This window comes from Mytilus californianus, unplaced genomic scaffold, assembly GCF_021869535.1.
Source record: "Mytilus californianus isolate M0D057914Y unplaced genomic scaffold, xbMytCali1.0.p SCAF_6, whole genome shotgun sequence".
Classification (NCBI taxonomy): Eukaryota; Metazoa; Mollusca; class Bivalvia; order Mytilida; family Mytilidae; genus Mytilus; species Mytilus californianus.
In genome coordinates, this window is record NW_026262712.1 from 115,432,843 (window position 1) to 115,447,268 (window position 14,426).

General features: G+C 34.6%; 1 protein-coding gene across 1 annotated transcript in view; it reads right to left on the bottom strand.

The window, feature by feature from the left end:
• The window catches only part of LOC127706737 (uncharacterized), a 125,864-nt gene that overhangs the window by 63,148 nt on the left and 48,290 nt on the right, over nucleotides 1-14,426 (bottom strand). The window contains exons 22-31 of the mRNA XM_052211396.1: nucleotides 9,882-10,079; nucleotides 9,261-9,396; nucleotides 8,719-8,744; nucleotides 7,564-7,705; nucleotides 7,103-7,338; nucleotides 5,067-5,228; nucleotides 4,407-4,596; nucleotides 2,675-2,914; nucleotides 1,108-1,325; nucleotides 273-378 (exon numbers count right to left, since the gene is read on the bottom strand). Of these exons, the coding sequence (XP_052067356.1) occupies nucleotides 273-378; nucleotides 1,108-1,325; nucleotides 2,675-2,914; nucleotides 4,407-4,596; nucleotides 5,067-5,228; nucleotides 7,103-7,338; nucleotides 7,564-7,705; nucleotides 8,719-8,744; nucleotides 9,261-9,396; nucleotides 9,882-10,079 (1,654 nt within the window). The remainder of the gene's footprint in view (nucleotides 1-272; nucleotides 379-1,107; nucleotides 1,326-2,674; nucleotides 2,915-4,406; nucleotides 4,597-5,066; nucleotides 5,229-7,102; nucleotides 7,339-7,563; nucleotides 7,706-8,718; nucleotides 8,745-9,260; nucleotides 9,397-9,881; nucleotides 10,080-14,426) is intronic.

Below are 14,426 nucleotides of genomic sequence, written 5' to 3' on the forward strand. Positions count from 1 at the left end.
CTAAAGCATTTCAGATACTTTCTTTATTATATAGCTGACAATTCTTTAATTGTACAAAAAGTTTTAACAAATTAAATGCTAAAGGTCACGTCTTCAATTTGTAAAATGACAATAGAATTCAAACAATGATTCAGTTAAATGATTTTCTTTCACTAGGCTTTTTCAAACATTACATCTACAGAAAATCCATGGTAGGTTTATATCAGAGAAAATATGAATGAAACCAGAAAAGTAACAATTGTCAATTTTGACCAATAAAATCTGATACTCACCGATACCCAGTATATACTGTTTAATACCAGTAGAATGTGGCCCTACTCCATATTCCTCTACATCGTGAAATCCATCCCAATTTACATACAAGTCTGTAATGGCGGTCTGTAATATAAGTGTGCTGTCATGAATGCAATTATAAAATACATGTGTGGTGTAATACAAGTGTGCTGTCATGAATGCAAATATAAAATACATGTGTGGTGTAATGCAAGTGTGCTGTCATGAATGTGAATATAAAATACATGTGTGGTGTAATACAAGTGTGATGTCATTAATGTGAATATAAAATACTTGTATGGTGTATACAGATTTAATGAAAAATTCTGGCTAAAGAATTCTTAACAAGACACAACTAAAATGTCTCACCTGCTGCAATATAGGAAGTGTTTTTAAGGGACAATAAACTCTAAATCTGAGGTCAACTTACAGGTCAAATGAAATCTTTAATGTGCACTTGTTCATGTTCAAATGTTTTAGTTAATAAAGTTATCATCGATACCAGGATTAAAATTTTGTGCCCCAGACTCATGTTGCATCTACAAAAGACACTTCAGTGATGCTTGATCATGAATCAAAAAAGTTCAAAGGTAATATCATTAATATACAACATTAAGAAAAGACACCCCTTAACAAAATCTTTAATTGTATTAAAGCCATTCAAAAAGACATTTAAGGTAAAACTTTCTAGTGATGTTGAACAAGGTCTGAACACACAGCTCGTAGTCTGAAAAGCTGTACAAGTGTAAACTCACCAGATAGAGCCTTATGCACTGTTGGGGCAAAAAGCAAAAGTCAAGCAATCATAAAAAACAGTATTGAATTATTTCAGACCTGATAAATTTGACCAGGATTAGTACCAATCCACAATCTGCCTGCTACAGGTGGAGTCAGGTCCACAATCACACCATCGCTACAGGAGCTAATCTCTGGAAGATTCTCTATCCAGGTTTCATGTTGAACTTTTGTAGCAGCAGCATGGACACACACAGTGTAGCGAGTACCATGAACTAACTCGTTGTTTGTAAACTCTACATTGATAAACCCATTTTCTAAAAAGAGATATAAGAAATGCTGTATATTATATCAATTCTTGACTGATGTATATTCTTTTATTATACCTTACAAATAAAATAAACAATTCTGTCCAATAATACATTATGACGACATCACATCAATTTAATTGAGGTAATTTTCCTTTAAATATACAGTGAATGATAAATAACCCTAAACATTAACAATGTCTGATGAATATCCCTATTATTTACTGAAATAACCTTTTGAGCTTCTCAATTTGTACACCAGTTATCTCCCACGAAATGATGTCATGTCCGTTTGTAAACAAAATGACATTCACCAGGTTTGATAGTTCACCTACTGTGTAGGACACAAACTAATTCTCTGACTTTAGTATTTTGACAAACTTTTACTATTATAAAGCATGTTCTTCTTTAACAGGCCTTTCTACTGTTAGTTATAGTAAACAATTGTGGTACTAAGAAGCAGTGAATTTCCAAAATTGTAAACTCTAAAAGATTATTTCCCTCTAAGGCTGCGCAAACAGGATGATAATCATTAGGGTTGAAAATTAACCTTTTTTAAGAGTGCTAATTGTATATTATTGTTAAATGATCAAACATTTAATATACCCATGCTTACACAATTTTGTCAGTAACACAGACAACCAGCTAATCCTAAAATAAATCTTGTAATACTTTCGTTGTATCAAAGCCTGATAATGGTAAATGACACAAAAAAAAAAACTCTTAGTCAAACCATACCAGTACTTATCACCAGCATTATAATGTTTGATATAAAAATGAGAAGATGTGGTATGATTGCCAATAAGACAACTCTCCACAAGAGACCAAATGACACAGAAATTAACAACTATAGGACACTGTTCGGCCTTCAACAATGAGTAAAACCCATATCGCATAGTCAGCTATAAAAGGCCCCGAAATGACAAATGTTAAACAATCCCAACAAGAAAACTAGCGGCCTAATTTATGTACAAAACAATGAACGAAAAATAAATATGTTACACAGCAACAAACGACAACCACTGAATTACAGGCTCCTGACATGGGACAGGCACATACAGAATGTTTGACCAGTGCTTATCAAGTCCCCTTCTAGCATGTTGGAAAAAACTGTTGTTTCTATCATAAGTATACAATCCAATAATCGATTTTATGATTTCCATCATATTGATATTGTAAAATATTCATCTCCTAGAAACCATAAACACAATATGAAACCTTTTTGTATTGGTTCATTGCACCCTCTCAACGAAAGGCTTCATATTGTGTGGCAGGGAGTTTATATGTTACAGAAAACCTGACAAGATCAAAACAAACATTTCAAACTTCATAATCAACCTATTTGGATAATATTCTACCTGTATGACCACATTTTATTCTATCTGGATGGTCACATGGTATCTTCAAATTAAGCTGATTAACTTGGCGATAATATGTTGTAACATCAATATCTATGGCTTCTAATACGGCATAGTCATAATTTTTATGCCGTAAGGTTGGCCACACAGCTGAAATCACATTCTTGTATGCAGTATAGTCTCTATCTGCTTCTGTCCACAAAGCATTTTGTTCAAGAAAAACAGGTCTGCCGATTCCATCTGAAATATATACGTGGTTTAAGATTTCTAGAACAAAAGGTTTATCAACACTCATATTCATATTGGAAAATATTTGTTTTTCTATGAATTAATCATAAAGAAAACCTTCAAAAATTGGACAGACTACAATACCACTTTCCTCCTTTATCAAAATACTTATTCATGACATGAAAGGCTTTAAATTTGGTACTTCAAAACGCTTTTCTAGATTTGCTTTCATCAGAAACTCTGAAAACCAAACGTTTTGAAAGTCAAGGATGTATAAATTCATCAGGAGCTATATGACCAAGTGAAACCTAATGAAATTAGTTATGTTAAGTTGCACCCAAAACCTTTATACAATTGTTACCTATATTTATCTTGCTACTGGTCAATTTGATCTTGAGTGGTTTAATATTGTTAGGTATTGATTACAGAACAGAGTTCCAATGTCCCCACATTGCACATATTTTATCTGTCCAAGGATCAAGGGCAATAACTAAAAGAAAAAACTTTTTTTGTTCTTTAAAACTTTTTATAAATATCTTAGAGAAATGAAGGCTTGAGAGCAAATTAAATGCAATGCAATTTCCGATATAATTATTATTTCCAAGGGACATAACTCTTTAAAAATATTTGATCAGCACAGATTTTTTATCTTGTTCGAGACTTTTTTGACATAAACATAAAAATCTGCCAAGAATTGTACACATGAAAGTACCAACTATGTAATTTTCCATATAATTAATGTTTCCAAGGTGCATAACTCTTTTAAAAAGTAATTGATATCCACTTACTATCGAACTCGCCTAAGACATTGCTGATTTAAAGTTACGATATAAGTTTAATGAAAATCTGTCAAGAATTGTTTACATGAGAGCGCTAACGATGCAATTGTTCATATAATCACTGTTTCTAAGTGGCATAACTCTTTGAAAAATAATTGATCTTGTCAGAGACATTGTATATATAAATCTATAAGTTTTATAAAAATATGGCACCAACAAAACCAGATTGATAGACGCATGGACAGATGGACAGATGGGCTGACCAACTCACAGACGGATGGATGGATGGGTCAAAATCATTATAACCTACAAAGTTCTGTAGGGTATAAATAGTTAACACTTGTTCTGTAGAATGATATCTATCAGATTACATACAACTGCTTACTATTGATATCAGACACCCCTCGGGTATCTATAACAATGTTAGGATGTATTAGAATTGGGTTAATTGTCTGACAATCTTTGCTTACTATTGATATCAGGCGTCCCTCCGGCATCTATGACAATGATAGGATGTATTAGAATTGGGTTAATTGTCTGACAATCTTTGCTTACTATTGATATCAGGCGCCCCTCCGGCATCTATAACAATGTTAGGATGTATTAGAATTGGGTTAATTGTCTGACAATCTTTGCTTACTATTGATATCAGGTGTTCCTCCTGCATCTATAACAATGTTAGGGTGTATTAGAATTGGGTTAAATGTCGGATAATCTTTGCTTACCATTAGCATCAGGTGCTCCAACGGCATCTATAACAATATTAGGTTTTATTAGAATTGGATTAAATGCCTGACAATCTTTGATGTCCGTAGACACTGTTGAGTACTGTTTGGCTTTGTTGTATCCCCTAATAGAAAATCTTTTGCATCGGGAGAAATCCATTGTACCATTCAAAACATATTCAAATGTAATCTGAAATCAAAAATGGCAAATCAAAACTGTTTTAATAAAGTAATGTCTTGGTCCACTATTTCTACATTTTTAAATTATATAATATACAAGATTTTTATTCCATTTGACAAGTGAATTGTCTTGGATAATTTTCTTTCATAGAGGGCTGTATAGTAACCTCTAAATGTCTAACTTTGCCGGTTGTCTTGTTGACATTAGGGACAACACTGGCAACAATGTAAAAGGAAATACAATGATTCCTATTTATACTTAACATGCAACACTAAAACCCTATACTTCCTGTAACCTCTAGCTGTCTATACTTAAGTGTATGTTTGTATTGAGGGGTTGGTGTCTTGTTGACATTTAACCCATCCTTTTTTTATTCATAACAGTGGAGGGCAACAACATTGGCAAAGATTTAATTGAAAATACAACGATACCTCTGTATAAATCTGACACAAGCAAACAACACTCAAACTCAATACTACCTGATGTCCAATGGCCGTAAAATCCAATTTGGTCCACACCATGTATGTCTTTCCCTGTTCAGAATTATCTGTGATAGCAAACTCATACTTATCAACTGCAGCATACTTTTCAACCATGTCCTCAATATCTGGGTCATAAAACTGAGCAAAAGACACCATCAGCTGGAAATATAATGTGAAGGAATATGCAGTTAGAATACAAAAGCTTTAAATGGCTCGCTATATTGCCCATGGTGTAACTATGAATGTGTAGCTTTGAATGACAGCAAGTTCCCGTTAATTAGTTAACACAAAAAAAAAGTAATTACCATCAATAACAAAATTGGTGTTGATAGTATATTTTGGGAATTCACTGTTAAACTAATCCACAAATTGTTGCCGGCTCATTTACATCATTTTTTGAATATTACACATTGAATCATGAAGTATTTAAGAATATTCTGAACACATGTATTTTGATACTGAAGAGATATGTATCTATACCTTAACACATGTATTTTGATACATAAGAGATATGTATTTTGATACTGAAGAGATATGTATTTTGATACTGAAGAGATATGTATTTATACCTTAACACATGTATTTTGATACTGAAGAGATATGAATTTATACCTTAACACATGTATTTTGATACTGAAGAGATATGTATTCATACCTTAACACATGTATTTCTATACTGAAGAGATATGTATTCATACCTTAACACATGTATTTCTATACTGAAGAGATATGTATTCATACCTTAACACATGTATTTCTATACTGAAGAGATATGTATTCATACCTTAACACATGTATTTTGATACTGAAGAGATATGTATTTTGATACTGAAGAGATATGTATTTATACCTTAACACATGTATTTTGATACTGAAGAGATATGAATTTATACCTTAACACATGTATTTTGATACTGAAGAGATATGTATTCATACCTTAACACATGTATTTCTATACTGAAGAGATATGTATTCATACCTTAACACATGTATTTCTATACTGAAGAGATATGTATTCATACCTTAACACATGTATTTCTATACTGAAGAGATATGTATTCATACCTTAACACATGTATTTCTATACTGAAGAGATATGTATTCATACCTTAACACATGTATTTCTATACTGAAGAGATATGTATCTATACCTTAACACATGTATTTTGATACATAAGAGATATGTATTTTGATACTGAAGAGATATGTATTTTGATACTGAAGAGATATGTATTTATACCTTAACACATGTATTTTGATACTGAAGAGATATGAATTTATACCTTAACACATGTATTTTGATACTGAAGAGATATGTATTCATACCTTAACACATGTATTTCTATACTGAAGAGATATGTATTCATACCTTAACACATGTATTTCTATACTGAAGAGATATGTATTCATACCTTAACACATGTATTTCTATACTGAAGAGATATGTATTCATACCTTAACACATGTATTTCTATACTGAAGAGATATGTATTCATACCTTAACACATGTATTTTGATACTGAAGAGATATGTATTTATACCTTAACACATGTATTTTGATACTGAAGAGATATGTATTTATACCTTAACACATGTATTTTGATACTGAAGAGATATGTATTCATACCTTAACACATGTATTTCTATACTGAAGAGATATGTATTTATACATTTACAGTTAAATCTATCATTGAAGAATGACATAGAAGTTATCATAGAATATATGGCCTCTATGAGTTTGTGCTCGACTAATGAGTCAAATAGGATAAAAGAAAAATGGTCAAATATTGATAATATTATATAAAGGGAAAAGGTTGAAAGATTTTTACATCATGTAAACATTGACTGATCTATTTAGATAATCATTCTTTTACATATCGTATTTATGAATATTCCCTAACATTTTGTACATCTTCATTTGTAGATGAGACTAGAGAATGATATGAAAATAAATATATATATATTACCAACAAAAAAATATACGTAGTTAAAAATGGTATACAAGCCATCCAGAATCCATCCTCAATACATACCTTCTCAGCCCCACCTGTTTGTGTGGTATTAAGATGCTCCACAGTTATGTCCCCTGTTATGGGGGAATTTGCCAATACCATGACACCATCGGTATTGATTGGTGAGAAACAGATAGTTTTGGCACACAGTTTTAATACAATTCGATATTTGATACCTGGGTTCAATGTCAGGTCGTCTATACTAATGTCAAATATTGTTGACACATGAAGGAAATCACGGAAAACACTCCATTGATCTGAAAGAAATTAATTTGTCATTCTAAAAATATGCTTGTCTCAGATTGAACTATTAAAAACATAATGAACAAATCTAATTTGACTGCCAGCAAACATCTATAAAAACCAAATAATTAAAAGCAGTCACTAACAATATTGAATGACTTCATTTTGTTCTGTTCTTACATATTACATTCAAACAAAAATAGTCATCCTTCCAAAACTTAATCCCTCAAGAAACTTACTTCCAACACTGGATCTCTTCTCTATGGCAATGTATGCATCAGGTGTGTAGTTCTTTACATTATCTGGAACTGTCCAGTAGGCTTTCAATGAATTAGTAGACATCTGGATGTCGACATCATCTGAACAGTACAATCTGTGGTCCTAAAAGGAGATAAATCAGACATTTTTACATTATCTGGTGCAGTCTGGTAAGCCTCATTAATAGTTTATGGACATCTTTAGGTTGACATAATTTGAACAGTACAATATTTGATTATAAAGGGAAGTAAGTCACTTTTTATATTTGGTTGCTTCAAAATTTCACTTACTGTAGTAGATAATGCTAAAAATAGAAATAGTTTTCTATCTGAAATGTATCCAACGGTGTGTACCTACAAATATCCTTCAGAATAATTATGTGTTATCTTTACCAAACTCTTACAAAATGGAAGTTGTATTACACTACTGGTCAAATTTGCTATTAATTAATTGTAAAAGGATAAAAGCAGTTACCAAACAAAAAGTTACATATGTTTTTCTTCTAAGCATACCACCACACATAACTCAAAGTATCTGAAACAAGAAGTAGGAATCGGACACATCCAAAAACCGCTAACACTTTGTAATTCATTACTGTAAACCTGCAGACCAGTTATGAAATCATTCTGTTCATTCAGTAATTCTGGAGAAATGTGTGCAAAAAATGTTGCCATAAGTTTAATCAACATATTGAAAAATTCAAAGTATCAACAAAACAGGAAGTTGTTGTTGAACAGATTTGAAAAGTGCTCTCAATTTACAACTCATCACTGTCAGGGTGCGGACCAAATAAAATTATGTAGTCATTCTGTTCGGTAGTATGGAGTAAAGCTTGATAAAAATATTAAGTGCATTTAATATATTGAAAAATTTAAAGTATTGGCAAATTGGAAGTAAATGTCTGACAGATCCAGAAAGTGCTGAAATATAACAACTCATCACACAACACTGTCCAGCTGCTGACCAAATATGAACTTGGGGAGGTAAAGATTGAAGAACACTGACTTCAGGAGAAAGAAACAACTTAAGAACACTGACTTCTGGAGAAAGGAAAGATTTACGAACACTGACTTGGAGAGAAAGGAAAGATTGTAGAACACTGACTTTGGAAGGAACTAAAAAAAAATCCTACAAACCTCCATATGATGTTCTAACATTTTATCTGAAAAAGATAAAATCAATATATTACAGTTAATTTCTACTATTTTATCTATCACAAATAAAGATAAAGAGATGTGGTATGATTTTTCATGAGACAACTATCCACCAAAATCCAAAAGACAAGGATCTTGACAACCACAGGTCAATGTACGGTGTCAAAGATGCAGAAATTTTGTTTCTTCCAATATTTCAGATAACAGAATAATGGTATTTCATTGTTCACCTACGTCTTGAATAATGTAAACCATTCAACTTTTTTTAGTAAATCTTTTTTTTCTCTCGCTCTCTATCATTTTTTTGGGTGATTTTCTAAATTTGTTGAAGTACTCATAAAACAGAAGATGCAAATTTGAGATATTCATGATAATTTACATTCTCTTTATTCTCTACTATGAAACTTAGCTATCTATAATACCTACAAATATAAATACTGTTTTATTGATGTAAATTCCATTTTCTTGAAATTATGAACTGTCATTTGCTAATGCATTATATTTTTGTATTGAAATTAACTTACCAGTCATGTTACAAGGTTCTCCATCATAAATTAAAACTCCTGACAGGACACCATTTTCTGTTACTATGGTAACACCGTCAGACGATATAGCTGTATTCCCTGCTGTAGTTACAGCTTTTACAGTAAAATAGTATTTCTAAAAATGTAAAATTTGATCAGCATAAAAAAACACTGTACAGAATGTCATCCTCTTATCCTTGATTGTTTGCCTTTTTGTTGTCTTAGTTTATTCCCATGGGAACTGTTGGCTTCCATCTGTCTTTTGTGATGGGTTCAACTAGTGGAAAAGGAACTGCTTACCCTTCCAGAACAGTTGAACCCCAGTTTATTGTGGGGTTCATATTGATCAATCTTTAGTTCAGATAACTTTTTGCAGAGTTTCATTTGTCTGTTTTCCTTTTTTTAGTTTGAGCACAGTCTTGTCTGAATTCCTTTTTTCTTTCGACCAGTGTTTGTCTGTTTTTCTTTTTTCTTTTGACCAGTGTTTGTCTGTGGTTTTTTTTCAAAATTTGGCTAGGGTCATGTCTCTCTTTTCTCTAACTTGCACCCTTGATATCTTTTACAATTTTTTTCTTCATAGAAACAATAGTAGCACAGTTATACTAATACTGACTAAAATACCTGATAAGGTGTCAGAGACAGTCCTGTTTCCTGGTGAGCTAGACTGGTACCCACATCCTTCATTGATACAACATCACTTCCTCCCATAGTAGTACCAATACTTATACTGTAGGTTACATCTAAATGTGGATGGGCAAATCCTGACCAACGGGCAGCCATACTGCTGGTGGATGTCTGAAAGTCTAAGTCTTGTATATCCTAGAATAAAAGTATATCAAAAGATTAAAGAGTTTCTTGATTTCATCAGGTATAGATTAACTAATTGAACAAGGGTCTTGGAGAATGCTACCTTGACTTTCACATGAGTCTGTAGCAATTAGAATAAGGGTCTAGGAGAATGCTACCTTGACTTTCACATGAGTCTGTATCAATCAGAACAAGGGTCTAGGCGAATGCTACCTTGACTTTCACATGAGTCTGTATCAATCAGAACAAAGGTCTAGGCGAATGCTACCTTGACTTTCACATGAGTCTGTATCAATCAGAACAAGGGTCTAGGAGAATGCTACCTTGACTTTCACATGAGTCTGTATCAACCAGAACAAGGGTCTAGGAGAATGCTACCTTGACTTTCACACAATTCTGTATCAAACAGAACAAGGGTCTAGGAGAATGCTACCTTGACTTTCACATGAGTCTGTATCAATCAGAACAAGGGTCTAGGCGAATGCTACCTTGACTTTCACATGAGTTTGTATCAATCAGAACAAAGGTCTAGGAGAATGCAACCTTGTATTTCACATGAGTCTGTATCAATCAGAACAAGGGTCTAGGAAAATGCTACCTTGACTTTCACATGAGTCTGTATCAATTAGAAGAAGGGTCTATGAGAATGCTACCTTGACTTTCACATGAGTCTGTATTATTCAGAACAAGGGGTATAGGAGAATGCTACCTTGACTTTCACATGAGTCTGTATCAAGGGTCTAGGAGAAAGCTACCCTGACTTTCACACGAGTCTGTATCATTCAGAATAAGGGTCTAGGAGAATGCTACCTTGACTTTCACACGAGTCTGTATCAATCAGAACAAGGGTCTAGGAGAATGCTACCTTGACTTTCACACAAGTCTGTATCAATAAGAACAAGGGTCTAGGAGAATGCAACCTTGTATTTCACATGAGTCTATATCAATTAGAAGAAGGGTCTATGAGAATGCTACCTTGACTTTCACATGAGTCTGTATCAATCAGAACGAGGGTCTAGGAGAATGCTACCTTGACTTTCACATGAGTCTGTATCAATCAGAACAAGGGTCTAGGAGAATGCTACCTTGACTTTCACATGAGTCTGTATCAATTAGAAGAAGGGTCTATGAGAATGCTACCTTGACTTTCACATGAGTCTATATCAATCAGAACAAGGGGTATAGGAGAATGCTACCTTGACTTTCACATGAGTCTGTATCAAGGGTCTAGGAGAATGCTACCTTGACTTTCACATGAGTCTGTATCATTCAGAATAAGGGTCTAGGAGAATGCTACCTTGACTTTCACACTAGTCTGTATCAATCAGAACAAGGGTCTAGGAGAATGCTACCTTGACTTTCACACAAGTCTGTATCAATCAGAACAAGGGTCTAGGAGAATGCTACCTTGACTTTCACATGAGTCTGTATCAATTAGAAGAAGGGTCTATGAGAATGCTACCTTGACTTTCACATGAGTCTGTATCAATCAGAACAAGGGTCTAGGAGAATGCTACCTTGACTTTCACACAAGTCTGTATCAATAAGAACAAGGGTCTAGGAGAATGCAACCTTGTATTTCACATGAGTCTATATCAATTAGAAGAAGGGTCTATGAGAATGCTACCTTGACTTTCACATGAGTCTGTATCAATCAGAACGAGGGTCTAGGAGAATGCTACCTTGACTTTCACATGAGTATGTATCAATCAGAACAAGGGTCTAGGAGAATGCTACCTTGACTTTCACATGAGTCTGTATCAATCAGAACAAAGGTCTAGGCGAATGCTACCTTGACTTTCACATGAGTCTGTATCAATCAGAACAAGGGTCTAGGAGAATGCTACCTTGACCTTCACATGAGTCTGTATCAACCAGAACAAGGGTCTAGGAGAATGCTACCTTGACTTTCACACGAGTCTGTATCAATCAGAACAAGGGTCTAGGAGAATGCTACCTTGACTTTCACATGAGTTTGTATCAATCAGAACAAAGGTCTAGGAGAATGCAACCTTGTATTTGACATGAGTCTGTATCCATCAGAACAAGGGTCTAGGAGAATGCTACCTTGACTTTCACATGAGTCTGTATCAATTAGAAGAAGGGTCTATGAGAATGCTACCTTGACTTTCACATGAGTCTATATCAATCAGAACAAGGAGTATAGGAGAATGCTACCTTGACTTTCACATGAGTCTGTATCAAGGGTCTAGGAGAATGCTACCTTGACTTTCACATGAGTCTGTATCATTCAGAATAAGGGTCTAGGAGAATGCTACCTTGACTTTCACACTAGTCTGTATCAATCAGAACAAGGGTCTAGGAGAATGCTACCTTGACTTTCACACAAGTCTGTATCAATCAGAACAAGGGTCTAGGAGAATGCTACCTTGACTTTCACATGAGTCTGTATCAATTAGAAGAAGGGTCTATGAGAATGCTACCTTGACTTTCACATGAGTCTGTATCAATCAGAACAAGGGTATAGGAGAATGCTATCTTGACTTCCACATGAGTCTGTATCAAGGGTCTAGGAGAATGCTACCTTGACTTTCACACGAGTCTGTATCAATCAGAATAAGGGTCTAGGAGAATGCTACCTTGACTTTCACATGAGTCTGTATCAAGGGTCTAGGAGAATTCTACCTTGACTTTCACACGAGTCTGTATCAATCAGAACAAGGTTCGAGGAGAATGCTACCTTGACTTTCACACGAGTCTGTAGCAATTAGAATAAGGGTCTAGGAGAATGCTACCTTGACTTTCACATGAGTCTGTATCAATCAGAACAAGGGTCTAGGCGAATGCTACCTTGACTTTCACATGAGTCTGTATCAATCAGAACAAAGGTCTAGGCGAATGCTACCTTGACTTTCACATGAGTCTGTATCAATCAGAACAAGGGTCTAGGAGAATGCTACCTTGACTTTCACATGAGTCTGTATCAACCAGAACAAGGGTCTAGGAGAATGCTACCTTGACTTTCACACAATTCTGTATCAAACAGAACAAGGGTCTAGGAGAATGCTACCTTGACTTTCACATGAGTCTGTATCAATCAGAACAAGGGTCTAGGCGAATGCTACCTTGACTTTCACATGAGTTTGTATCAATCAGAACAAAGGTCTAGGAGAATGCAACCTTGTATTTCACATGAGTCTGTATCAATCAGAACAAGGGTCTAGGAAAATGCTACCTTGACTTTCACATGAGTCTGTATCAATTAGAAGAAGGGTCTATGAGAATGCTACCTTGACTTTCACATGAGTCTGTATTATTCAGAACAAGGGGTATAGGAGAATGCTACCTTGACTTTCACATGAGTCTGTATCAAGGGTCTAGGAGAAAGCTACCCTGACTTTCACACGAGTCTGTATCATTCAGAATAAGGGTCTAGGAGAATGCTACCTTGACTTTCACACGAGTCTGTATCAATCAGAACAAGGGTCTAGGAGAATGCTACCTTGACTTTCACACAAGTCTGTATCAATAAGAACAAGGGTCTAGGAGAATGCAACCTTGTATTTCACATGAGTCTATATCAATTAGAAGAAGGGTCTATGAGAATGCTACCTTGACTTTCACATGAGTCTGTATCAATCAGAACGAGGGTCTAGGAGAATGCTACCTTGACTTTCACATGAGTCTGTATCAATCAGAACAAGGGTCTAGGAGAATGCTACCTTGACTTTCACATGAGTCTGTATCAATTAGAAGAAGGGTCTATGAGAATGCTACCTTGACTTTCACATGAGTCTATATCAATCAGAACAAGGGGTATAGGAGAATGCTACCTTGACTTTCACATGAGTCTGTATCAAGGGTCTAGGAGAATGCTACCTTGACTTTCACATGAGTCTGTATCATTCAGAATAAGGGTCTAGGAGAATGCTACCTTGACTTTCACACTAGTCTGTATCAATCAGAACAAGGGTCTAGGAGAATGCTACCTTGACTTTCACACAAGTCTGTATCAATCAGAACAAGGGTCTAGGAGAATGCTACCTTGACTTTCACATGAGTCTGTATCAATTAGAAGAAGGGTCTATGAGAATGCTACCTTGACTTTCACATGAGTCTGTATCAATCAGAACAAGGGTCTAGGAGAATGCTACCTTGACTTTCACACAAGTCTGTATCAATAAGAACAAGGGTCTAGGAGAATGCAACCTTGTATTTCACATGAGTCTATATCAATTAGAAGAAGGGTCTATGAGAATGCTACCTTGACTTTCACATGAGTCTGTATCAATCAGAACGAGGGTCTAGGAGAATGCTACCTTGACTTTCACATGAGTATGTATCAATCAGAACAAGGGTCTAGGAGAATGCTACCTTGACTTTCACATGAGTCTGTAT